This window comes from Cantharellus anzutake, assembly GCF_015039405.1.
Source record: "Cantharellus anzutake strain C23 chromosome Unknown EI90scaffold_38, whole genome shotgun sequence".
NCBI classification, from domain to species: Eukaryota; Fungi; Basidiomycota; class Agaricomycetes; order Cantharellales; family Hydnaceae; genus Cantharellus; species Cantharellus anzutake.
In genome coordinates, this window is record NW_024066988.1 from 377,423 (window position 1) to 399,597 (window position 22,175).

A 22,175-nucleotide genomic window follows, 5' to 3' on the forward strand; every position below is an offset into this window, starting at 1 on the left:
GCGGTGTCTTCTGCGGGGGTCGTATACCGGAGTTGCTCCCTGCTCGTTCAATTTAAATCTGCATCACTTATCACTCCCACGGCACGCCTACATCTAGCCGAAGGCGATTCAACTAGTTTTAACCAATTCCCTGTTCCATGACATGCACATTCCAATGTTCTCCATGGGACCTATTAGGGTAACATGGTCCCATTCTCCAGCTACGGTGTATACCCCGGGTTCCATCTAGCAAGCCACATGCGCGTGTGCTAGACAGGCTACCAGCCTCTACTGGAAGAAGTCATGCTGCCGCCGCGGGTCCCCAAGGAGCGCATGCCTATTTCGAGAGGCTCAAACCCTTCCAGAATAAAATTATCCTCCAATGAGGCGCAACGGCAAAAGGCCTTTAGTAGAGGCTGGGATCCTGCCTACAAAAGATCATTGTAGTCCACAAATGTCGCCAGACTATAGATATCGTCCCCGCACCACTCAGCCAGTCACGCCCGAACGGTATTGCGGTGTTGTCGACACGAATTCCTCGTTTATACAACATCGCCAGTGAGTGCAAGTCTGCATCACCGTATGTAGGTTGAATCTGTCTCGAAAGAGATACTTAGGCTAGGAGAAAGATTTTGCTCGTGCATGTTCCCCTATTAGAACGCACTGAGACGACGTTCGTCCTCAACATCAAGATTGTACGCCGAGGAAATGTATTCTGAGTCGGCACATGAGCGAGCATATCCTCGATTGGTCTGATAATGATAACAATTCGCATTTAGCACTCGCGACGACATATCCAGACCACATTGTTTATGGTCCACAAAAAGAATGCGTTCATTTAATTTTTTGGCGGGCAATTGTAACAACCCTCTTATCCCACACTACTGGCCATTGAAGTCTCCGGTACAAATAGATTCCAATGTGTCAAGTGTAGCACTGGAAAAACTCGCGCGGGGGTGTGAGCGATGGCCAGAAGGATGCAGCGATCAGGTGCTCCCAATTGTCCCGGCATGATCTGTAAAGATCCATAGCGGCGCGAGCATCTTCGACCTGAGGAAATGAACCATCCGTCATTTTCTGTGGCAACGTGCTAGTGCAGAAAATTCGGCGCTTACGGAATTCTCAAAACCCTTACGAATGGTTCGATGCATGAATTCCTGCACCAAGATGGGAAAGCCATCCTGAAGGTCCCTAACGGTTTGCAGTTCAGCTGGTAGATCACCATTCGATGATGGAGCTTGCTCACTGATCGGAACTTGAAGGCAAAGCAGCTAGAAGGGGGAAGTATGTTGCCAAGTCCCGTGTTTTGTCTGCTGGGTGTGACAAGCGGAGAGCCTATAGGATCCCTCTCTTATGGCCGATGAGGAAGGCAGGGGTGGTGGATATTGCTTACGTCCAATGACACCCAAAGTCGGTGGCCAACTACGACTTTCCCTCTCAAATGCTGAGCCACTCGTTGACGAGTAATTTCAAAGCCAAGGATATGACCTGGGAGGTTTTCGGATGACCTAGATATGGATATCCTAGACCGAATCTTACCACCAGCGATGAAGTGCGACTCGTTGAATCCAGTGCGCTCGGCACAGTAATCTATGACTCTGGATCGGGGAATCACAAGGGTGTCAAGGAGTATATCGCCTCCATAATCCTGTGGACGAATCTGAGTTTTGTGGAGTGGAAACGTGTACTAGCTGCGTACAACAACAGTAACTCGCGCGAGTATATAACCCTCCAGAGATAGCACTGTTTGAGTGGCGAGACTGACACAAATATCGGGACAGGAGCCTATGGCAGAACGTGTAACGGACTCGGTCCTCTGCAAGAAGGGCATGAAATTCATGTGAGGGATATGAGGTGGAGATGGCAGCTGAGTTCCTCGGTGCAAGTTCTCAATCAGTAGCCACGCGGCACCCAGGGCCTGGGATTCGAAATGCTTAGTGATGCTATGAATACAGCCTGGATGAGGCTGCGAAAGATGGACAATCAGGGACCTAACCAAATGGGCCAGTTATGATTTTCCGAATTTCTTAGGCCTAGGTCACTCGTCGAGAGACTGATAGGAGCCAGATATCAGGTTCTCCATGTACTAAGATTTTGTACTCGCTAGAAAGTGAAACCTCTACCTCATGAACCTAGCCGACGAGCAGAGGTCCATGGGGCATGTACCAGTATGCAACGAGATACGGAAGCCACCATCATGTCCCTTTCTAGACACGATGGCCAGGGTGCCTGAGAGAAGGGTTGGTGAGGGCATATACTGTTCTCAATAGGACCAGGCACGAAACAACTTCCAGATGGACATTGCCAAGTCGGAGTTGATGACTAATAAACCAATCGGACAATCCAGACGTCACTAAACAGTATTGAATCACAAGCGATCGGAGTTCATCTCACTTGTAGCGATCTGGACAACGGGCCCAATGTTGTGGTGACTAGCCCGATATGGACGTGGCATTTCAGCGGCCAACGTCAGCGGCTATATACGCTCGCGTAGTAACGAAGGATGAAAGTGAGACCAAAAGTTGTTGTTTTTATTACTTAATTCATTTTATAGTACAACGGGGCTATGCTACATGTCGAGCGATGCACAGACGTGTCGGAGAGGCGGTGTCGGGGCGGGATGCTGCGCGTCTGGCCGGCCGCGGATGGCATCATGACTTGTGTTCCAACACCTAAAATAGGGGCTGGCAATCAGCCCGACAGAACCTCGCAATCCATTGTGGGCATTCGTATTTGTCGATCCAGTTATGGCACACATGTCATTCAACTAGAAAGGCCGCTGCACCTTGCTGTCAGTTCGAGCTTCCCACGGTGTCTGGGAAAGTCCGAAAGTGACCTTGCAAGCAAGGTAATCTCTTTGACGCAACAGGAGATCCGACAACCACAATCAAGGCCTTGGCATGCCCCCTTCACGCTTTCCGGCATATGGGAAGGGGAAGGCGCATGTTAACTCTCATGGAAGAAATGAAGCATATTTTTCCATCCTTTCATATCAATATCCCCTGAAACTTTTATCCCCCGTCAGCCACGCTGAGATTCCGTTGGCCACGGCCTATATTCTTTCATACGGTGGTGGTCTTGTGTCTGGAGATAGAATTGAGCTTAATGTACAAGTCGGAAAGGGCTGCGCCCTGATGCTCCTCACACAGGTCCGACTCAACTCATTGTCTCGTCATCTTACCCTTGCATGCTGAATACTTGGTTTAATGGCGTTGCGAACAACCCAAATTACACGTTCTGGATGGTGGATATTCCTGGAATTTGCAGGGGTCCACGAAAGTCTTCAAGACAAGGACCCATAAACGTCAAGCAGAATCTTCGTACATCGACAGTAGTAGTGGCAACGAGCAAGCCGCATCCCGGACTACACAGCACATGGATGCTAGGGTGTCCTCCGATGCTATTCTACTGCTTCTACCGGACCCTGTCACCCCCTTTTCCTCAGCATCATACTCACAAACCCAAACCTTCCATCTGGAGGACCCCGCTTCTTCAGCAGCCGTCATTCTAGATTGGTTCACGTCAGGTCGGATGGCGCGAGGGGAGGAGTGGGATTTCGAAAGGTATCGTAGCACCAATGAGGTGTGGATACAAGGAAGAAGGGTATTAAGAGATGTCATGCTTCTCGAGTCTCCACAGGACTCGGGTTCGACTGCAAATAGCTTTTCTCAGCCTCGTTCAGTCCGCGAGCGGCTGGCTCCATATGCTTGTTATGCAACACTATTCATCATTATTCCTTCCGATCCAACAACAACTGGTACAACGAACCCAACGGATTCATCAGCAATTTCCTTCCCTGTCAGAACATATAAAGCATTGGCGGAGATTGTATCTCGACTGTCCGAGACCTACGATGCAATCCGACAAATGCAGGCATCATCACCTGAAGACCTGGTCTGGTCTCTTTCGCCCCTTAACATGCGTGCCCCATCACTCTATACCGACCTAGACCGTAGCGAGCTGCGCGGTGGATTCAGCTCTGGTGTCATCATTCGAGTAGCTGGCCTCACCACCGAACTAGTCCGCAACTGGCTCAGGGGGAGCCTGAGGCCTCTCGATGGACTCATAGGCCGAGACGCTTACAAGAACGCATTCGTATGATGTCTGTCCGTCAACGGAGATTTCAGGCAGGACGATTTCAGACGCGAAGCGAATGCTATTTTCCGTAGAGCGACATTATACTGTTACGAAAATCGAAAACAGAATATCAATGAAGGTACTTTGTTTGCTTCATGGGGCTCAAAATCGAGGAAATGCCAAAATGAATGGAAGGCGAGTTAAAGGAGTGAGTATGGTGTAAGATAGTAAAGAGCAAGTATAGCGAAGGGAAATGAGGCAGTGAGAACGAGACGAAGAAAACAGGCGAAAGCAAGCAAGAAAAAGTCATGAAAGCTCCGAAAACTGAAGTTACTGGAGGCTGAGGCTGAGGCCCAGTGACATCAAAGAACTGTTAAGAAGCTTATTTCGTGATAACGATATAAGGGCTGGATTGGAGTGAGGTGGAAGAATGAGAGGGCATATGTCCATAGTTTGACTGGGCACACATGGAGGAGCGTAAGCCACATGGGAGAACAATACGAGTGAGCTGGTGAGAAATTCAAGAACGCAAGAATAAAGATACAATAGCACCATTGAAAGATACAGAAAGCTCGGTGAAGGCATCGCGGAGGACTTGTTAGGGGAGTTCATCGGAAGGGTAGTGGAGGGTGTCACGGAGGGAAAGGGATGTTGTTCACTACGCGGGATATTTCCGAGTCGCAAGCTCTCGTATTTCAAAAAGATAGCTGCGGTCAACCTCAACATCATCGTCCTCCTGAGTGGCTCGACGATTCCGCCGACTCGAAGGTGGATACCATCCGCGAATCTCCCTACGATGTCGCTCCTCTGCCTGCCGGCATAGTTCTGCCATCGTTTCGTCCACGTCAGGTATGGGTGAAGTAGAAGCTCCTCGCTCAAAACGTCTGGGCGGGGAACCACCAATGACAGATCCGGCTAAAGAAACAGCTTCTACACTCTCTGTATCACTTTCACTTGTGGTCGTGAACGCCATACTACTGCGATTGGTGGCAGCAACGGAGGAACGAGCAGGGCTGCCAGCAACAGTCTCCAAGGGTGTTCCAGCAGTTGGAGCACTGGTACGATATGTTCTGATCGTAATTGTCGCACCCTTGCTCTTCCCCCATGTGGCTTCATTGTCGTCCTCGTCTGACATCCCAGAAAATGGGTCAATTTCATCCTTTGCATTGCGATTAATCCAGCACATCTTCGTGGGATCGAAAATCATGTTGCCGACAATGCGTGTGTTGTGACCAAGAAAGCCTGTCGGGGATCCAACGCCTCCCACAGAAGATCCAGTGAGATGTGTGATCAGAGCGGGACGGGCGTGATGAGCTTGGACTCAAAATCTTTCAGAGCAGATTCATTTCCTTCCCAGCGTAATGTTTGCGGGTTCCATTTCATATTCCCGATAACTAAACCTCGTCAGGATAAGTGAATTGTTATGCCAAATCCTTGCGTACCTTTCGGCGATCCTACGCCACTTAGGTTCCGGATCAAGGTTGGCTTCTTTTGAGCTCCACTCTTTGTCCTAGCCCTTTTCATTGCTGCATAAGCGCCCGAAGTCGGTGCTGGTGCAAGCAGCGGCGGGGGAACATTGGAGCCAGGCGACGTAACGCCCAAATCTGCCCTTGACTTCTGTCGTGATATCGAAGCCACGCCAGCGGAGTGTGGGGGTTCTGACGTGGAGACATGATGAGAACAAAATGATGGACCACCCACACAGTGGGTACTTACCACCAACGTCCAAGCTAGAAGGGGGTCGCTTCACAGCACCTTTCTCTAAAGGTGCTGCACTTGATGCTTGCGAAGGACCAGACTTTCGGGGTATGGTCTTGGCACTAGTGCTAGGTCGCTTCTTGTCCTTTAACGTGCCGACAGCCTTCGGTATAACCCTGAATTTGCTTTCCTTTTCCTTCTCAACGACAAGATCCTCAATTCCATCCAGTTCCGTACCATCTCCATAAGTACGTGCAGTCTTTGGCCGGCGAATGATCCTAGCAGCTGAAGAGATCGTCATCTGCATTGGAGAACGAGTCCCACTTGGACGCATCATTTGAACAGGCGACACTGACGATTGTCTCGATATTGGAGTTGAAGAGCTGCTACCGGGAGCAATGACGCTGGAAGGGGCAACTCCACTGGATGATGATGATGATGAGGCGGCACTTTGAGGGAAAATGGAGGACACAGGTACCCTCGCCTTTTCCTTCATTTTGGCGCGCGAGCTACTAGTAGGCATAGTTAGCCGAAGGATGGAGGCTGAGGTTGAGGGAGTGGTGGGACGAGTGGTAAACATTTGGAACAACCCTTTCTCTCGATCCGAGCCAACGACACCGGTCTCGGTGGTTCGGATGCCACGAGCACGGGAAGACGCGGTGGGCTGCTTATAACTTGCTCCACCAACATGACCTACGGTCCCACGCGTTTGCAAGGACGCAGTGCCCAAAGTTGATTGCCGCGATGTGGAGCGAGAGCTGATGCTATCATGACGCTCGTGCTTATCCTCATGCACGGGCTGAGTACTGGGCTGCGAGTCCAGCAGACTACTCAGGCTGGCCTTTCTCGAAAGCCCTTTTCGACTCGGTGAATTCGGAGTATCGGGGTGGGGAAACGTAGATGTGCTAGGGGAATTTAGAAGACCAGAAGTAGATTTCTGATGTTTCAATAATTTTGATCTCTGTGGGGAAGGAGGGCCCCCTCGCAGAATGCTTAACATAGAGTGCGAATGGGACAAGGGTGGGTGGATGGATGGATTCCATGGAGGGGGTGAAAGTGTTTTTGTCCTGCTTATAATGTTGATGTCCTTGGGCCGGCGAGGCAAAGTCGAAGACGACGGCTGGCGCGCAAGGTTAGTCGAGGATGGTTTAGGTGCCATGCGAGTTTCACTCGCAGGTCGTGCGGGAATTGGTGAAGGAGAACGGGCATCTCGAGCGGTGAGCTTCGGTGCAATTAAACTTGATTGATGACTTGCGGGTTTAATGACTGTGATATGGGGCTGGGATCGAGCAGTTGACGAAGGGAGAGGAGTTGGGGAGGATCGTATTGATGGAAAGGTTTTAGCAATTCTCCGAACTTTAGGAGATAACCCGCCTTTCCGGAGACGGCTGGGACTAAGTTCGGAATCATCTTGTATTGCCAATCCGCTTTCGGGATCGTCATCTTCACAAGGAAACGGCAGCTTTTTCTTGGTCGGGGGCGGTGCCTGCCCTTTCTTCTTCTTCTCCAGCATCCGAGCTAAATCCCTCGGTAGGAAAGAATCCGGCAGCACGAGACCCTCGACTTCCGCTTCCTCATCGGTGTTCACTTCGGAATCTGGTAAAGAGGTTGGCGACTCAGATGCTGTCTTATCGTGGAACCCAAATGATGAGGGGACATCAGACAGCATAGAATCAGAGGACCATTCGCCAATCGTTGATTTGGAGGACTGATGCACGAGTGGTTTGAGGGAAAGATGAGAGAGATCGTCTGGCAACGCAAACGCGTCTTCCATATCATCCCCATCATCAGCAAATGTTGTTCGTGATGGCGACGGAAGGGGAGCTTTGGCAGTAGGGGCAGGAAGAGTAATTTTAGAGACCTTGATGGTAGATGTATTGCTGTCATCGTTATCACCCAGTTCCGCGCTAAGTAACACGGAGGTGGACCGAGCAGACGTCCCAGCCTTGATAGTGGCCCCGAGGCCAAGATCCGCATCCCAATCTTCGACGTCCTCTTTTATGACCTGGCTACTACCACTACCAAGTTTCACGACAGGCTGAGTGAATGTCGAAGATATGACCGCATTGAGGCCCGGAGTTGACGATGACAGAACATCACCCTCCAAATCCCAATCCTCTATCTCATCTTCTTCTTCCGGGCCCGTGGACATTCTCAAAGCAGTCGGACGCGACGGTCGGTGCAATGCGAGTCGGCCAGCGCCTGCGTCTTCTGAGTCCCGTGGTTGAATGTGTTGTAATATCGAATCGCCTTCGGGTAGATCGAAATCCTCATCGGACCATTCATCTTGCGTACCAGCCAATGGGGCCGGCACTATAGTGGGAGACATTCTTCACTCGAGTTGCTTTTCGAAATCGACCCTGAAATAAGAACAGAGAACAAGAGAAGGTGGGGGATTATAGTAAAGAGACACGCAGCATGGCGTCCGGCTGGCAAAATAGATTCCGAAAAGAGCCCCAAGCCTAAGGTGCCAGACAAACGCGCGACGCGTGCTTTTGAGACAATAATCAGACTAAGAAAAAAGCAGTTACACAGCACAAAGAGAGTTTGGTTCAAATGGCCTCGTGTTGGTTGAACTTCGAAGCGGCAAATACCGAATTACGTCAGCGTCCAGCGCGCATTGTTGACACAACAAACAACGATAGCATTGTGGGGTACGAGCACTATAACAGACAACGTGTTGGATTACAAGTCATGATGCCGGCCCGGCCACATGCGGCGCAGGTGCGCAGGATCTCACATCCATTCTGACACCGCCTCTTCAATGCGTCTGTGCGCCGTCCAACCCTTAGCATAGCCTTGTTGTGCTATAAGTACCACATATACACACCTAATGATAACTGTCACCTTTATAGCCACTGCCCCTCTTATCTAGAATAGCTTTTGTCCCACAGTCCCTCATCATGACGCGAGTGTAGCCGCCGAGCGCTATATCCATATCGGGCTAGTCACAACAACACAACTCTTAGAACGCCCACTACTCTCCCCTCTGCTGCAGATTAAACTGCAACGTCACACAATGGGCGATTGGCCAATCGCCAGCCGATGGTCACTTCAGTTGTTGTCTGAGCAAACGGTCAAAGTTTTCTGGAGGGGTTACCGATCGAGCAAGTCATCCTTCGTTTATTCTCATTCATCACAGCGTTGGGGTTCAAGGCAGGGTATCGCGATTTCATAGGAGGGTTGCTTAGGTCAATCGCAGTGGAAGCTGATTGGAATGCTGTAGGGGCAAAAGTTGTTGTGTTGTGCGACGCGGTGCATTCACAGAGTTGGAAGGTATGATACAGGCCGGGCAGAATTTAAACGGGATTGGTGTGGCGGAGAAGGCGGCACCCGCGACAGAATGGACCGAGGGATCTCAAATATAATTGAGGATCTTATGCCTGGAGATGTCAGTTTATGCAGAAGTTTGCAGGACCCAGCGGGAATCAAGGAAAGCATATGGATGAGTGGTTGAGAAGCAACTACAAAACAATCGACACAGCTTTCGAACAGAATAATGGACACATGTCACAACGTGTGTGGTTTGCGTGCAATAAATTATGAGGGTGGGTATATTGTGGGGGAGGAGAATAGGGATCTGGAACGACAGGAGGGATGTTCTGATAGGCTTTACTAGGGTGGAAAACCCTGCCCAGAGACAGAAGACCTCTGGTTGAGAATGGGTCCCATTCTCTTGTGAAAGGAGGGGGGTTTTGGAGAAGAGACTTATCAAGAGCATCCCCCTCTTAGATCGTGCGCCTGAGTCTGGACCACCCCTGAATAACATCTTGCACTCTCCTTCTTACATTCTCTCGACAAAGGCTGCAGCCCGCATTCGTTATCACCCTGTCAAAAAACCCACTGATCCACTCGGTAGTGGCGTCCGCCTTCGCTTCCCAAGCGAGGTACGCAGCAGTGAGTGAATACGCCCGCATGACGCTATGCATATGTTCGCGACCACATGTCGACGTCTCCTCATGCATCGCAGGTGGTACCAACAACAGCTTATCCAGCTCTCCCTTGCGATACTCGTGCAATCTAGAAAGTCGGAGCAAGTACGCAGGGCCCATATCGACGGCACTCTTCTGATCAATGTCTGATAGTGGCATTCTCAGCGCGTAAAAGGAACACACAACGGCGAGCTCCTCAAACGAATGAGAAGCCGCAATGACATAGACCTCTAGAGGGTCCGAGTTTGGGTCAGCCGCGTGCGAGACGAGATCCGTGAATATCTCCGAGGTTGAGGGCACATTTTCTGGGAGGGAGAATCCATATTTTACAAGGGCAGTAAACGTTTTTGCTATGGTTGAGATGTCGGGACAATATATGCGGGACGACATTCCCTAGAAAAAGCGAATCGGGAATTAGGGGGGTGGGAATGTACCGTTCTCAATCAAGTGTACACATACGTAGAGAACGTGCAGCATGCAGTTGATGATGGCGGCCCCTTCCGTCACCACCAAGAGTGGAACAGTGCCATCAGTTGCAAAAGGCCCAGCACTGAAGAAGCCACAGAACTCGTTCGTAGATTTCCTGCCAGGAGTTCTTGATGGCAATAGAATAAAATATCATCGGGGGTTTGCAATGTAATGTCTGGTTCAATATGGTGAAGGGGATTGGGAAGGCCGTCCGAGGGTGAAAGGCGGTGGAGACAGAGACAGGATCGTAATCGAAAAGGTCCGAAGTCTAACGCATATCGATGCTGTGAGCCAGTGCACAAACAACGAAAGGTCTTACCATCATTGATAATCTAGAAATTTGGGACTGTCCGTTGGGCGTGCCCATCCAGATACGAGTTGGTTGAGGTGCAGAGCCACGAGTCCCATGCAAGGATGTTCTGCAGAAGTCGCTCAATTCGCGCTTCCAAAGTGCCCTGTCCACGTAAGGCTGATTATCCAAACTTCACGTCATAATTAAATGGATTCATTTACTAGCTTTGCTTCGCCCCTCGCCCCTCGCCCCCCCCCCCCCCACCAGACGCGACCTCAGCGAAGGAATCGAAAGTCTTATTCACCTGGCACCGACGCTTCGCCGTAGCAGTACGGCTCTCATGGTTATTCTCCAAGTGATGATCGCCCAATAACGAGACCTTGTCAAAATCAATAATTGACACGCTCCAACATCTCCGCTCGCCCCACGACGATCGGCGGAACTGATGAATTGGGCTATTGGAGGTCGCGGAACAAGACCCGCACATAATGGTTCGGAATTTCCTCATCAGGAAAGAAACCTCTGGTTGCATGAAGGGCCTCAGGGAATCACAAGCGCACGAAGGCCACACCCCGAAGCCACCGGGACCTCAACCCAAACGAGGCGAAACCATGCTCCGGATTCTGGGCTATTCCCGAACTCTAATCCGACGCAACAAGAAAAATTTCCCAGAAAGATCCAGATCCGTAGCCCAGAATTACAAGCATCCGTCCCGAGATTCTATTTGACGAGTCATTAAAGCATAATACCGTACGAATAGTGTAGAATAGGTGGTCGATTGGAGGGCGCCATAGCATCCAGGAATCGAAAATTCGAAATCGCCATAAAGAAGTGGCTCAGAGCTGCCTTTCTCGTTGGCGATCAGTGGAGGCGGCCAGATTCAACGGGCTGTGATCGTGGGAAATCACTATCTGAAGACTGAGACCAGAGACCAGAGACACTGCGCCATAAGTGGCCCCACTTTCCAGTGCATACACTGGGGGGCGTTCTCAGGAGTCGTTCAAATTAATCTCTGGCGCGTCGTCCCACAATGTGCCCACGTTAACCCAGCGGCTTGCGTTCCAGTGAGGGCTTTTTTTAAAGAGCTTTTACCTTTAGCATCTGCACCTTTTCTGCCCCGAAACGTACACTGCGTGATATGCAAAATTTCAAGCGATGTGAAGCGCATTAAATACGTAAATTACGCGCCTAAAAATTTGGGATTGAAATTTACATCTTTGGTAGTGCGCGCGAGGTCGAAACTGAATTCAACTTGCCTTCATCTCAACTATCACTTTCGAACGCTGTTCACCTTGCGCACACTGTCGCCTCCTTTCATGTCCTTATCCATGGTTAGCACTTCTTTCTCGCCCCCCTGGTTTCCAGAGGCGCCCACATTCCCTCATCAAACCGATTTATGGTGAGTCAACATGAACCCGTCACGAATGCGTGCCGATCTTGACATCAGTACCTCCGATCAGACAAATTTCGCTGGCAATCTGGTCCTGAGGGAACTGTGGTCAGTGTCCTTTCTCATGATCTTGAGTCTGTCGGTCTCGGGATATTTCGCCAACATGTATATGTTCGACCACGTGCACCAGTTTGGAGCAGGTGTTTATTCATCCGGAGCTCCTCTGTACAACCAGCCACCATACAAATTGGTGTGCCCTCAGTTGTATCCGCATATCCCTCTAATCACGCCGCGGGTGTCTCCGCTGCCCACCCACTCTCTTCCACTTTGCGATCCGCTGCACTCCACGAGCTGCCACATGCTCTATATTATGCTTCACGGTTACCTGAGGGACAGGCCACCAGAATTAGCCCCATCGGGTGGTGGATCGTTGTGCGATCAGTTGACATGTTCATACACCGATCAGGGGCACTACATTCTTCGAGTTGCCCTTTTCTCGCATGATGTCGCGACGCTCATCTCATGCCTCTTATCATGCATGTACCGGCCGCTTCTTCCTCTGTTCGCATATTCACTTGTTGGGCGTTTTGCTGCGGATTACGGTGCGTCATGTCATTCATCACTTGAAATCATCCCATTTGCACCATCCAGTTCACTTTCTCCGCTCGCACCATGCTGTATTGGCATAAGGAAATACAACATGTTCCTATCGCGCTGAATACAATGGCAGAATCCCATAATATGATACCATGGTTAATATCGCTGTTGCCCACGGTTGAACCCACAGGTAAATCCTCAACGGATCGTGTTTGGGGAACCCCGATATTCGGCAAGTTTTTTAAGGGCCGGGGGTCCAGGTTTTAATTAGCGCACGTATTCCGAGTATTTTACCTGGGACCCCAGGGGTATCCCACCGTAAAACACACCTGGATTTCCCAGTGTTTCTTTACTGCGATTCACTTCCCACTGCGAAAATACATGGCCCTATCCCAACGACAACACCACATCCTCCGAATTCCACCTTTTCAAATCGTCCTTTTCGCATTCGCCCAGCAAGCGATAATGCTCTGAACCTTCGAGCGCACGTCGTCTCGACACAGTCCACACCCAACGTTCTGAATCATCTTCTCAAATACATCCCCGATCCAATCCCCCGTCACCATGACCGTTGGCTGCAACGCAGCATAGCCCGCGGTAAGCCCGTACGCCCTTATAACGCCGTTCCTCCGTTCCTTATCGCATGCAGTCGTGTCTTCATGTGCCCTAGGCGGCTGAAGAAGCAGCCTCTTTAGCGTCTGCCTTCGCTCGTTATGCAGTTTCACCAGTCGCCAGAGGTAAATTGCCCCCATTGCAATTGCAGCGTCATTCTCGATAGATGAGATGGGCGTGCGAAGCGCAAACGATGAACATGGGACTGCAAGCTCTTCGAACCCCTTTGACGCGGCAAGTGTGTACATCTCGAGGGGGTCCGACTCTGGATCTGATGCATGGGACACCAAGTCGACAAATATCTCCGACTTGGACAAAACGCACGTTGAAAGCGGACAACCGTATTTGATCAACATGTCGAATGCTTGGGATATGACAGGAATGTCAGGACAGTATCTACGAGAGGAGATTCCCTGGTGATGAGGATTTAAGAAGTCAGAAGCGGGTAAGTGCAAGCAAAGCAGAACTTTTCATACGTACATATAGGATATGAAGCACAATGTTTAGAACAGATGCCGTTTCTTCGAGCATGTACAGACTCCGTGCACCTCTGAGAGCACACATCACACCATAAACAAGGAGCCCTCCAAAGTTGTTGTTAGATTTGCTATCCAGTAATGTGCGATGGACGTAAAAGGAGACATCGTCCGAGGTCTGCAGAATGGTATCAGAGGGAGGTTGTACGGTGCTGGATGCTCCGCTTCAGGATGAAAGGTCGTTGACACCGGGATGAGACACGGAACATAGGCATCTGGCGAGATCTCGCACTTCTCCTCCATGCACAGGTCGTCCTAGTCACATGGGATGGCGTCATGGTCATCCCCGCAATCAGCACCACTTAACGAGGGAATCATCAAAGCGCGCACGAATGGAGGGAATATAAAGTCTTGGTCAATATGTGCGCGCGAGTCACCCATTCACGCCCCTTACGAGTCCGTATAATCGGAGACGAGGGTGGATGGAGAGACACGAACAGTGGCAACAAGTCCAGTTGGATGGATCGATGATACATAAGAACCTTTTAAATGAGTGCTTTATCGCTAGTTTTAAAATTTCAGGCAACCCCCGCGAATCGATAAACACGCTGCAAAAACGGCCTCAATGCTGAGCTCCGCCAAGGCATAACCCTGACAAATGAGCGAAGCCCAGTTAAGCCCCCGAAGACTGGTTTTATACCCACCCTAGGTCACGGGAGCCCATACACAACGCATTTCCCTGCGACGGCATCTTCGGGACAAGGTCCCCTACCCGGGAGCCTCGCCTCTTCCCTACAGACTCTCAGGCACAGCCTGCCTGCGCCCAGAGGGTTCCAGAAAAAGAAAAAAATACTCCAGGCAAACTCCGTAATTCAAAAAATCGTGCTTCAGACTGTTGCTCACCCAATTCTCAACCAATCTTCACAATTCAACATACGTTAGAAAGCGGGAAATGTAACCATGTATTTTAGGTAGGGTATAGATCAGTTTTAAAAAAGTGTCCCAAATGCAATAAATAAAATAAATAAATACAGCCTGGAAAACCAAACACAAAGCCTATTTGTGCTTTAGATATCATCCATACGTCCATACCAAGCTTTTGACACCAATTACAAGCTGAAATGAGCCTCCAGTTATACAGAATTGTGCCCTCACCGCTCCCAACACCCAAATTCCCACGACCTGAAATCTGAATTTCCCACAGCCAAAACCCGTGGGAATTTGGGTAATGGGGGCACAATACTGGAGGCCCATTTCAGCTTGTAATTGGCGTCAAAAGATGTCTGAAACACAAATAGGCTTTCTGTTTGCTTTACTTCTAAATTTACTTGCATTTGGGACACTTATTTAAAACTGATCTGTACATGTACCCTACATAACTACATTTCCCTACTTCGGCGCATTCGGACGCACCTTGAACCACGGAGATTGGTTGAAAATTGGGTGAGCAATAGTGTCTGAAGCGCGATTTATTGAGTTACGGAGTTTGCCTGGGATTTTAAAAATGGCAATAAGCACCAACGCTAGAATATTGGAGCTACAGAAGAACCCCGCATAATGATGAATTGTTGAAGCCAAAATGGGGTCGGGACCAGTTGCATTGGTCACTTCCTACGATCCCAGCCTCCAGAGCCTAGGCCAGCGGCGAAGTTGATCACGGTGCACTAGGAAGCCCAACCATGAGATAAGAAGCTAGCCCAATTCTAAGCCACAGGAAGTGCCTAGCCTTAAGAACCAGCACTACTGCGTCGCCGTGCCACCGGGCCCGTTTTCCCCGAATGAGGAGCGTGGGAAATGATTGCGAGGTCCCTTCATTTGGGTAAGCTCAGAATGGCTTCGACTGGTCTAGCGATTGGATATTAAGAAGCAAGGATATCAACACCCTTTAGGTGAGCTCGAGATCGGACGCGTTTCTTGCCAGTCCACAAGAGCGAAAGTAACAGTAACCACCGGGATGCACGTAAGAATCCACTCCAGACTCGGCATTGGTAGCAGTGGCGCCAGTTCGGTCTTCGCCATGTCGCTCTTGTGTGTGTTGGGCAGAACAGCGTGCTTGGAGTTTTGCACAGCCACGTTCCCACGGCCCAGGCGGGGTTGTTAACAATCGACACAGCACATGCATTGGTGCTTCTCGTCCTTACCCTATCGTTGTGCGCACCTGTGAGAAAGAGGGTCGCGTACGTGCCTGAGGGAAATGACTGTACTTGGCCCTAATGTTCTTTCTTCAGGTTCGTACAGCGTCATCTGTTCTATTGTTCGGACTCAGCTAACACAGGATAGTGCTGTTCAATGTCAATTTTTCCACGCCACGTCTCTCTTTGTATCCTTGACGTGCTCCCCTCTTGTCTTTTGTTCGTTTCATTGCACTGGCTTCGTTCTCTCTCTCTTTTTAGACAGCAGCGGTGATCCTTTTCAGTTATAACCATCCGCTGGCCTTTATCTCGCGCTCGCGATCGTAAGCGGGGCTAAAGCGACCATATAACGCATTACTCGATACGCCGTACCACAAACTTGCTCTACCTGTTGATTCCTGGATCTCCGCCATCCTTCCTACCTTGCTCAAACTCTCACTAACACTCTTTCGCAGTTGCTAATGTTTCTTATTCCCTTCCCCTCAACGCTAGGTCCCGCTCGCCAATCTCTTCGGTTCTCACACTCTGTCTACCTTTGTTTGCATGCTTGGTATGAAGTGGAATCTGAATTCTCAGATTCGTCTTTCTTGCGGGGCTTAGGTAACTGGACTCGCTGTAACGTTCTTGCCGAACCACCTCAATCTACTCACGACTAGAATTCATTTGGACTCCCGACTCCTTCAGATTTTCTGACGTATCGGTTTCTTATGTTTGTAATATATATTTGTGCGAAGTTTTCTGAGCGCGGAGTTACTTGTAAGGACTTAAGATGTTATGTTGATATCGGAACAAGAAGTTTCCGGACCACAACACATGTTTCAGAAGAGCTGTATTCAGACCATTCATCCTCATCCTCAATATGAGAAGAGTAGTTGGCCCTTGTCTAAGAATACACCGAAGACGGGGCGTAGTGCGTGAGAAACTGGCTCGATCTCCAGCCTCCGATCCGATCTGGAGAGATCCCGACTTTTCCGACCGGCCTGATCTGGCGCCGATCCGATGTGATTCCTTGCCCGCTGAACTGATCACACAGCTAGGTAGTGCATGTATATAATATTCGGGGCCCTCTAGTGATGTGACAGGATGAAGGATTTTCAGGGGTACTGATCGAAATTCGATGTCCTTACCACAGCCTGCTTCTCCCTTAATTCCATGAGCATGAACTGTGACATGAGAGATTGCAAGGGTTGCAGTTGCTGTGTTTTTCTTGGACGTTGTATTTTGGCCATCGCAACCAAAATTCAAGTTTTTCCACTTTCTCCAATGTCCCTCCGATGAAATCTGATCTCGTTTATTGACACGTATCAATCGACACAACGGCACATACATTGACTTTCTGAAATAACTAGGAGTAAATGGGGCTTAAATCTAATGATACAAGTGAAAAACGTAGCTGGGTCTAGTGGCAGTACCTGCCATTGAGTATCAAGCCACACAAGTAGATGAACGGATTAAGAGCCCACATAGCCCATTACCGAACCCGCGCGATTTTCATTCCGCGCAAGCAGCAGGAGTGTGTGTGGCGCCGAAGCCACATTTCTGGTGGATAAGTGGATTGGAAAGGTGATGAAGCAGTTAGGCACCCGTGATGGCTCGATCCTGCGTGGTTCCCCTCATGCGGCAGGAGTGTTATGGTACATGTCCATTCACCAAAAAAAGCAAGGTGGTTCTTGTCATTTCTCATGCCGAAGGCTCTCCTATGCGGATCACCCCGATTTGATGCACTCAAGGTAGACACCTTGACAATGAACATGTAGTACCCAGCACGACACCCTTCGTGGGCTGCAGCGATGCAGATCAAGGCATGGAGATCAGTGCGATTCGAGGAATATGCTCATCCTAGGCTCGGTCGTCAATCTGTATTTCGATAATAAACAGTAGGGTTTGTAAAGAATTTATTCCGGTTCCGTTACGCAAAGGCAGAGTTTCCGGAATCAAACAACGATGTGACTGAAAGACTACACCCTCACATGGAAAGGCTTCTCGCGAATGTGCCTCATGGTGGCACTTCAGTCACTTCAGATAGGCACAGAGCTCAGTGCTGAGGCAGCCCCCAAGATAGGTACGGGGAGACCGAAGTATGGCACCAAATGATTCTTGGATTATCATATCGCTTACGCAATTGTCTCGGGAGGGCAGTGAGGTGGGGACTTCATAGGCAGGACTCCAGCCTCTATGACGAACAAAGGGGTTTCAAACGTACCGGAGGGGGCAAGAGAGTAATGTCCTGGTGAGAACCGGTAAGGGGACGTGAGAGGGGAGAGGTATCAAAGGGAGGTGCCCGATAGAGAACGCGAAGATAAGGTGGCTAGATAAGGCGGGAATGTGCCACGACCAGTGGCTAACCAATAACACGGCTGATAGACATCTAAGCAAACGTGACGAGTCCCATCGCTGTCACATGTTACAGTACGGCATACGCCGCCAGGCACAGTGAATGGGTGCATCCGTGCATCGTCCATGAAGTCTCCCTCAAGCAAAAATTCGTGGCATAGTTTGCTGAGCCAACCTGGGGTGTTCCAATGTGACTCGCATATGCATTCGGCTATCTATCTCTCATTTCGTTAACCCCTCAAAATTAATTTCGTTGTGGACCAGAGAGGACTCACTCCTGGTAACCTGCCTAGACTCTCTCGCGGAACCCACTAATGAGGTGCAGTCGACTTGTAGGTGAAGCTAGAATCACGAGCCTGTTTATACACATGGGGTCCCGGCTCCTTGCCACCAAGTCGCCACATAACTCAATAGTTTCCCGTTTTCAGAGCAAAATCCGCAGGGAATTGATCTCCATTTATTTCCCAGTACCTCATCTCACGATACTGTTTGATTAAATCTCACAGATTGCGTCGGTGGCAGGTGCATCGCACTACCGAATTAATAACAATAATATTTCTTATCGGTCGACGCCACTGATCTGTACACTGGAACAGGTTATGCACCAGCTGGCGGGACAGACTGCTGGTGTCATCATATGCGATATGCGTCACTTCCGTTGATTGTTATGGGATCCCCAAAGCCTTATGTTCTTTGCGCTCTCCGAAAACACCCAAGAAAACTTGAAAGTGCTGCAACACGCACTAGACTCCTTCATATCGTTGCCTTGGTCCCCTCCCATTTCTCCAGCACCACTTCCATCCTCTGTCGAACATTTTCCCAACACAGAGGACATTCGATATCCTCAATGACTTTCTCGAAGAAGCTTCTGATCCAATCCGTTCCAACACTTGCCGTGGCTTCCCATGCAAGATACCCAGCAGTAAGACTAAATGCCCTCTGTACACTCAGCCGATCTCTGAGTTTGCACGTGTCCGTATCCTCATGCAATGCAGGAGGACTAAGCAGCAAGGATTTCAATGCGCTTAATCGGTCGGAGTGTAAATGCGCCAAACGAAGCAGGTATGATGCGCCCATGATGATTGCTGAGTGTTCGCCGACGTCTGAGAGGCGGATGCGAAGTGCCTTGGTTGACGCTGGGACGGCAAGCTCTTCAAACGAGTAATGGGCTGCTAGTGAGTAGACATGGAGGGGATCTTCATCTGCCCGAAGTAGCAGGTATGCGAAGGCTTCCGATGATGGAGGTATGGCCGTGTCTAACGGGCAGCCGTACTTCACTAACGCCGCGAATATGTCGCTTAGAAGTTCCAGGGACAGGTGTGGATCGCTTATAGATCCCCCCTAAATCCCTTAACATGAATATTCTCCCATCTGCAAAGAGAAACGGCGCCTACATATAACAGGTGCAGAAGGCAATTGATGACTTCCGAACTCTCTGGAACGGAGACTTGGGGTGGGGCACCGCTTGCGGATCTCGGCTCCGTTCCATCGGCGGGGGCGGGAGCCAAGAATTGCCCGAAATTGTTTCTTGATTTGTTCAGCAGCAACTTCCGATGCGTGTAGAACATAATTCTTGGTTCTGCGGAAAGCAGAATGAGATCTGATGGGACATCGTAAGGTGGCTGGTGTTGTGTATCCATGTTGAAGACTGGGGATACATCGACCGAATCTGCCGGTGAGGCAGGGGAGAGGTCAAACGTGCTGAGGGCCATATTTCCTAATTAATATCGCAGCGAAACCCTAGAACGAACGGGTCTAGAGCACTTCAGAAAAAAATATTGCAATGCGCTCAACGTTCGTGGCGGTGGTCTTGTGGGTGATGTACGCCGTCGAAGATTTTTGGTGTGGCCTGTGCAAGCAGAGAAAGGGGGCAACTTATATGGATGAGTGGCAGCTGGGGTTAGCATTCTTAAGCCATCTGCCACATGTTGAGGGTTCTCTTCATTACTTCAACCGGTCATGTCCGTGCCTTAGGTGGTAGTATGTAGCGATAATGTAAATGAGGGTTCCATTATAGCCCGGAAATTGAACATTGATCAAGGTCAACGTTTGTGCGTCCATATCGAGTAGGTGAAATTTAGCAGCCCCGATGGTAAGTCCCCCGCTGATGTCATAGTATTCATCAGAAAGCTCAGGTTTCATGTCAGCGCACATCCTTAATGACGAAACCACCCGCGCTGTCAATGCTGATGCCGGCAGAAGCGTTCTCTGTCACTCATGCCTAAAAACCCGAGCTAATCAGTGGCAGCCATTTGGGCGGTGGCCACAAGGCCGCAATAGATTCGAGTCTAGGCGAGTTGGAGGCATCGGAATATGGGGGTACCGGAAAATCAGGGCTATCATGTTGCAGGTGAGACCAGCGATGGGCCAAGCAATTGGCGTCGGATAACCTGATGAGGCTCAATCAAGTCCACGCAAAAGCTTGAGATCAGGCGAAAACTTCGCATCGTGTTTCCAGAATGACATATATTGTCCGGTTATCATTGAAGAGAGTGGGCTAGACATGAAAATATAGTTCTACTGAGGTGGTCCATAGCTGAATACAAACAAGGTGGCGTGTGAGTAGCTGAACGAACACCCTCAAGTAAGGACTTACCAAATCCATCGTGAGTAAAGCCTCCGTAACACACAACCACGAACGTTGCTCTTCTAAGACCCACATGGGCATGAAGAGGCACTGGAGCACTGAAATCTTACGGGAGTACATGATGTGGTGAGCTACCGTCCAATGTCAACGTGCACAACTTTGAGCTTACAAATACTTGGGAGGACCTTGTTTCAAGTCATCGAAGCGGTCAAGGGGTGCCCTAAATAGTATCTTTCATTTGAGACCACAAGTCTAGGACGTGGTCGATGTTCCTCTGAACGGCGTCGGAGCACACTGGGCAACTAATGCTCGTTCCAATATTCCCAAACAGAATGCTTTTTATCTCCTGCACAGTCACACCGGCTGCTTTCTCCCAAACGACATATCCTGCCGCTAAGCCGTAGGCTCGCAGGACCGACAGTCTCTGAGGTCGTGCGCAAGCTGGCGTGTCATCCACGTGCAAAGTAGGCGGGATCAAGAGCAATTCTTTGAGCCTGGCTTTACGAGTTTCGTGGAGCTGAATAAGACGAAGGAGATATCGAGGACCGATGGTTTCTGCGTGGTCGTCCGTTATATTTTGGATGGTATCCGCGACCCGGAGTACATAACGGGAAGCCGAAACGGCGAGTTCTTCGAAGTCCCAATGCGCTGCAAGGGTGTACATCCTTAACGCTTCAGTTTCGGCTGTGCGAACCAAGTCCTGGAAGCCTCCCGACGACGGTGAGAATACACTTCGAACCTTAAACCCATACTTTATCACCAGGTTGAATACGTGAGAAAACACTCCTGTGTCCGGTTTGTATAGTTGAGACGACCAATTCTGACAACGGCAAGAATATTGAAGATCCAACGCACAGGATGCGTTCTGACAACTTACATAGAGGGCAATCAAAAAACAGTTGAAGTGATGCTCGTTTTCGTCCACGTAAATAATGGGACGTCGTCTAGGCAAGCCAGGGTCATTTGGAGGCTTGCAGCTCTCCAGTAACCTTCCAAATTGATTATTCGACTCCGTGACGAGACGGTGGTAGTGGGTGAAAAACGCGGTATATGTAGGTCTTGTAACGAGTATGATGTCAGGTGGGTAATGGTACGGCTGAGGGAAGCTCGATGAGTCGTTGAAGGCCGTGGACAAATTCTGGAAATGATAGACTGTCGTGGCTGGAGCCTTGGTAAGGCAGTTTGTGACAACACGTTAGGCAAGGGCACCCTTGATTCTTATTTCGTGACTCACATAGGCGCTGTTTTTCGAGGCTCCAAGATCGTCGCTCATTAGAAGGGAAGCTGGCGTCAATTCGGAGACGGGAGTTGTTCGCGGCTGAGAAAAAATCAGGTCTCAAATGTCGACGCTGGCCCTAACTTTCCCCTCCCCACTCTGCACATCCCTCTATAGGGGGTAATGCCATGGAAGAGGAGGGCCGAGTTTTCAAAACCTGCAGGCTTGGTATTGACTGTGCTTATTCCCTTGAAGTTGTTTGTATGGGCAGATCTTCCGGACCGTCCGCGCAATCCTCACAGCCCTTTCATGACCGATTCATTCACAGCACATGATCTCGAAATGTTTAGGAAAGCCTAAGGAACAGGCACGTCACAGCCAGCAT

The 22,175-nt window shown here is 49.8% G+C and overlaps 9 protein-coding genes across 9 annotated transcripts; 3 read left to right on the forward strand and 6 right to left on the reverse strand.

Moving 5' to 3' along the window:
- Positions 1-903: 903 nt before the first annotated feature.
- On the reverse strand, positions 904-1,810 carry EI90DRAFT_3126548 (uncharacterized protein; the record flags this gene model as incomplete). Its single annotated transcript, XM_039063926.1, has 5 exons — positions 904-1,029; positions 1,095-1,170; positions 1,226-1,314; positions 1,373-1,627; positions 1,679-1,810. The coding sequence occupies 5 exons, from the start codon at positions 1,808-1,810 to the stop codon at positions 904-906; spliced, it is 678 nt and encodes a 225-aa protein (XP_038913847.1).
- Positions 1,811-2,796: 986 nt separating this feature from the next.
- On the forward strand, positions 2,797-3,351 carry EI90DRAFT_3066243 (uncharacterized protein). The gene has a single exon (XM_039060941.1). It carries the CDS (start codon positions 2,880-2,882, stop codon positions 3,171-3,173), a length of 294 nt encoding a protein of 97 aa, XP_038913848.1. The 5' UTR covers positions 2,797-2,879; the 3' UTR covers positions 3,174-3,351.
- On the forward strand, positions 3,244-4,203 carry EI90DRAFT_3066244 (urease accessory protein UreD). The gene has a single exon (XM_039060942.1). The coding sequence runs from the start codon at positions 3,355-3,357 to the stop codon at positions 4,078-4,080; it is 726 nt and encodes a 241-aa protein (XP_038913849.1). The 5' UTR covers positions 3,244-3,354; the 3' UTR covers positions 4,081-4,203.
- A 511-nt stretch (positions 4,204-4,714) lies between these two features.
- On the reverse strand, positions 4,715-8,327 carry EI90DRAFT_3155984 (uncharacterized protein; the record flags this gene model as incomplete). Its single annotated transcript, XM_039066031.1, has 3 exons — positions 5,773-8,327; positions 5,499-5,714; positions 4,715-5,370 (listed from the first exon to the last, which is right to left on the reverse strand). The coding sequence occupies exons 1-3, from the start codon at positions 8,081-8,083 to the stop codon at positions 4,715-4,717; spliced, it is 3,183 nt and encodes a 1,060-aa protein (XP_038913850.1). The 5' UTR covers positions 8,084-8,327.
- A 666-nt stretch (positions 8,328-8,993) lies between these two features.
- EI90DRAFT_3219217 (uncharacterized protein) lies at positions 8,994-10,933 on the reverse strand (the record flags this gene model as incomplete). Its single annotated transcript, XM_039066468.1, has 4 exons — positions 8,994-10,079; positions 10,146-10,281; positions 10,530-10,623; positions 10,711-10,933. The coding sequence occupies 4 exons, from the start codon at positions 10,931-10,933 to the stop codon at positions 9,483-9,485; spliced, it is 1,050 nt and encodes a 349-aa protein (XP_038913851.1). The 3' UTR covers positions 8,994-9,482.
- A 795-nt stretch (positions 10,934-11,728) lies between these two features.
- EI90DRAFT_1640647 (uncharacterized protein) lies at positions 11,729-12,804 on the forward strand. The gene is made up of 3 exons (XM_039051990.1): positions 11,729-11,845; positions 11,907-12,562; positions 12,624-12,804. Exons 1-2 carry the CDS (start codon positions 11,843-11,845, stop codon positions 12,552-12,554), a joined length of 651 nt encoding a protein of 216 aa, XP_038913852.1. The 5' UTR covers positions 11,729-11,842; the 3' UTR covers positions 12,555-12,562; positions 12,624-12,804.
- A 57-nt stretch (positions 12,805-12,861) lies between these two features.
- Positions 12,862-13,962, reverse strand: EI90DRAFT_3126552 (uncharacterized protein; the record flags this gene model as incomplete). The annotated part of the gene is made up of 4 exons (XM_039063927.1): positions 12,862-13,458; positions 13,526-13,745; positions 13,814-13,836; positions 13,912-13,962. The coding sequence occupies 4 exons, from the start codon at positions 13,960-13,962 to the stop codon at positions 12,862-12,864; spliced, it is 891 nt and encodes a 296-aa protein (XP_038913853.1).
- Positions 13,963-18,467: 4,505 nt separating this feature from the next.
- On the reverse strand, positions 18,468-19,535 carry EI90DRAFT_3066266 (uncharacterized protein). Its single transcript, XM_039060943.1, has 2 exons — positions 19,290-19,535; positions 18,468-19,231 (listed from the first exon to the last, which is right to left on the reverse strand). Exons 1-2 carry the CDS (start codon positions 19,342-19,344, stop codon positions 18,741-18,743), a joined length of 546 nt encoding a protein of 181 aa, XP_038913854.1. The 5' UTR covers positions 19,345-19,535; the 3' UTR covers positions 18,468-18,740.
- A 1,048-nt stretch (positions 19,536-20,583) lies between these two features.
- EI90DRAFT_1641581 (uncharacterized protein) lies at positions 20,584-22,121 on the reverse strand. Its single transcript, XM_039051991.1, has 4 exons — positions 21,809-22,121; positions 21,452-21,742; positions 20,744-21,394; positions 20,584-20,679 (listed from the first exon to the last, which is right to left on the reverse strand). Exons 1-3 carry the CDS (start codon positions 21,845-21,847, stop codon positions 20,795-20,797), a joined length of 930 nt encoding a protein of 309 aa, XP_038913855.1. The 5' UTR covers positions 21,848-22,121; the 3' UTR covers positions 20,584-20,679; positions 20,744-20,794.
- Between the last annotated feature and the right edge of the window lie 54 nt (positions 22,122-22,175).

Coding starts and splice junctions, on each gene's coding strand:
- EI90DRAFT_3066266 (XM_039060943.1), bottom strand. CDS start 19,344: ATGTTAAGGGATTTAGGGGGGATCTATAAGCGATCCACACCTGTCCCT. Junction 19,232..19,289: donor CACACCTGTCCCTGGAACTT/CTAAGCGACATA, acceptor ACACGGCCATAC/CTCCATCATCGGAAGCCTTC.
- EI90DRAFT_3066244 (XM_039060942.1), top strand. CDS start 3,355: ATGGATGCTAGGGTGTCCTCCGATGCTATTCTACTGCTTCTACCGGAC.
- EI90DRAFT_1641581 (XM_039051991.1), bottom strand. CDS start 21,847: ATGAGCGACGATCTTGGAGCCTCGAAAAACAGCGCCTAT. Junction 21,743..21,808: donor CCTCGAAAAACAGCGCCTAT/GTGAGTCACGAA, acceptor TGCCTTACCAAG/GCTCCAGCCACGACAGTCTA. Junction 21,395..21,451: donor GTTTTTTGATTGCCCTCTAT/GTAAGTTGTCAG, acceptor TGCCGTTGTCAG/AATTGGTCGTCTCAACTATA.
- EI90DRAFT_3066243 (XM_039060941.1), top strand. CDS start 2,880: ATGCCCCCTTCACGCTTTCCGGCATATGGGAAGGGGAAGGCGCATGTT.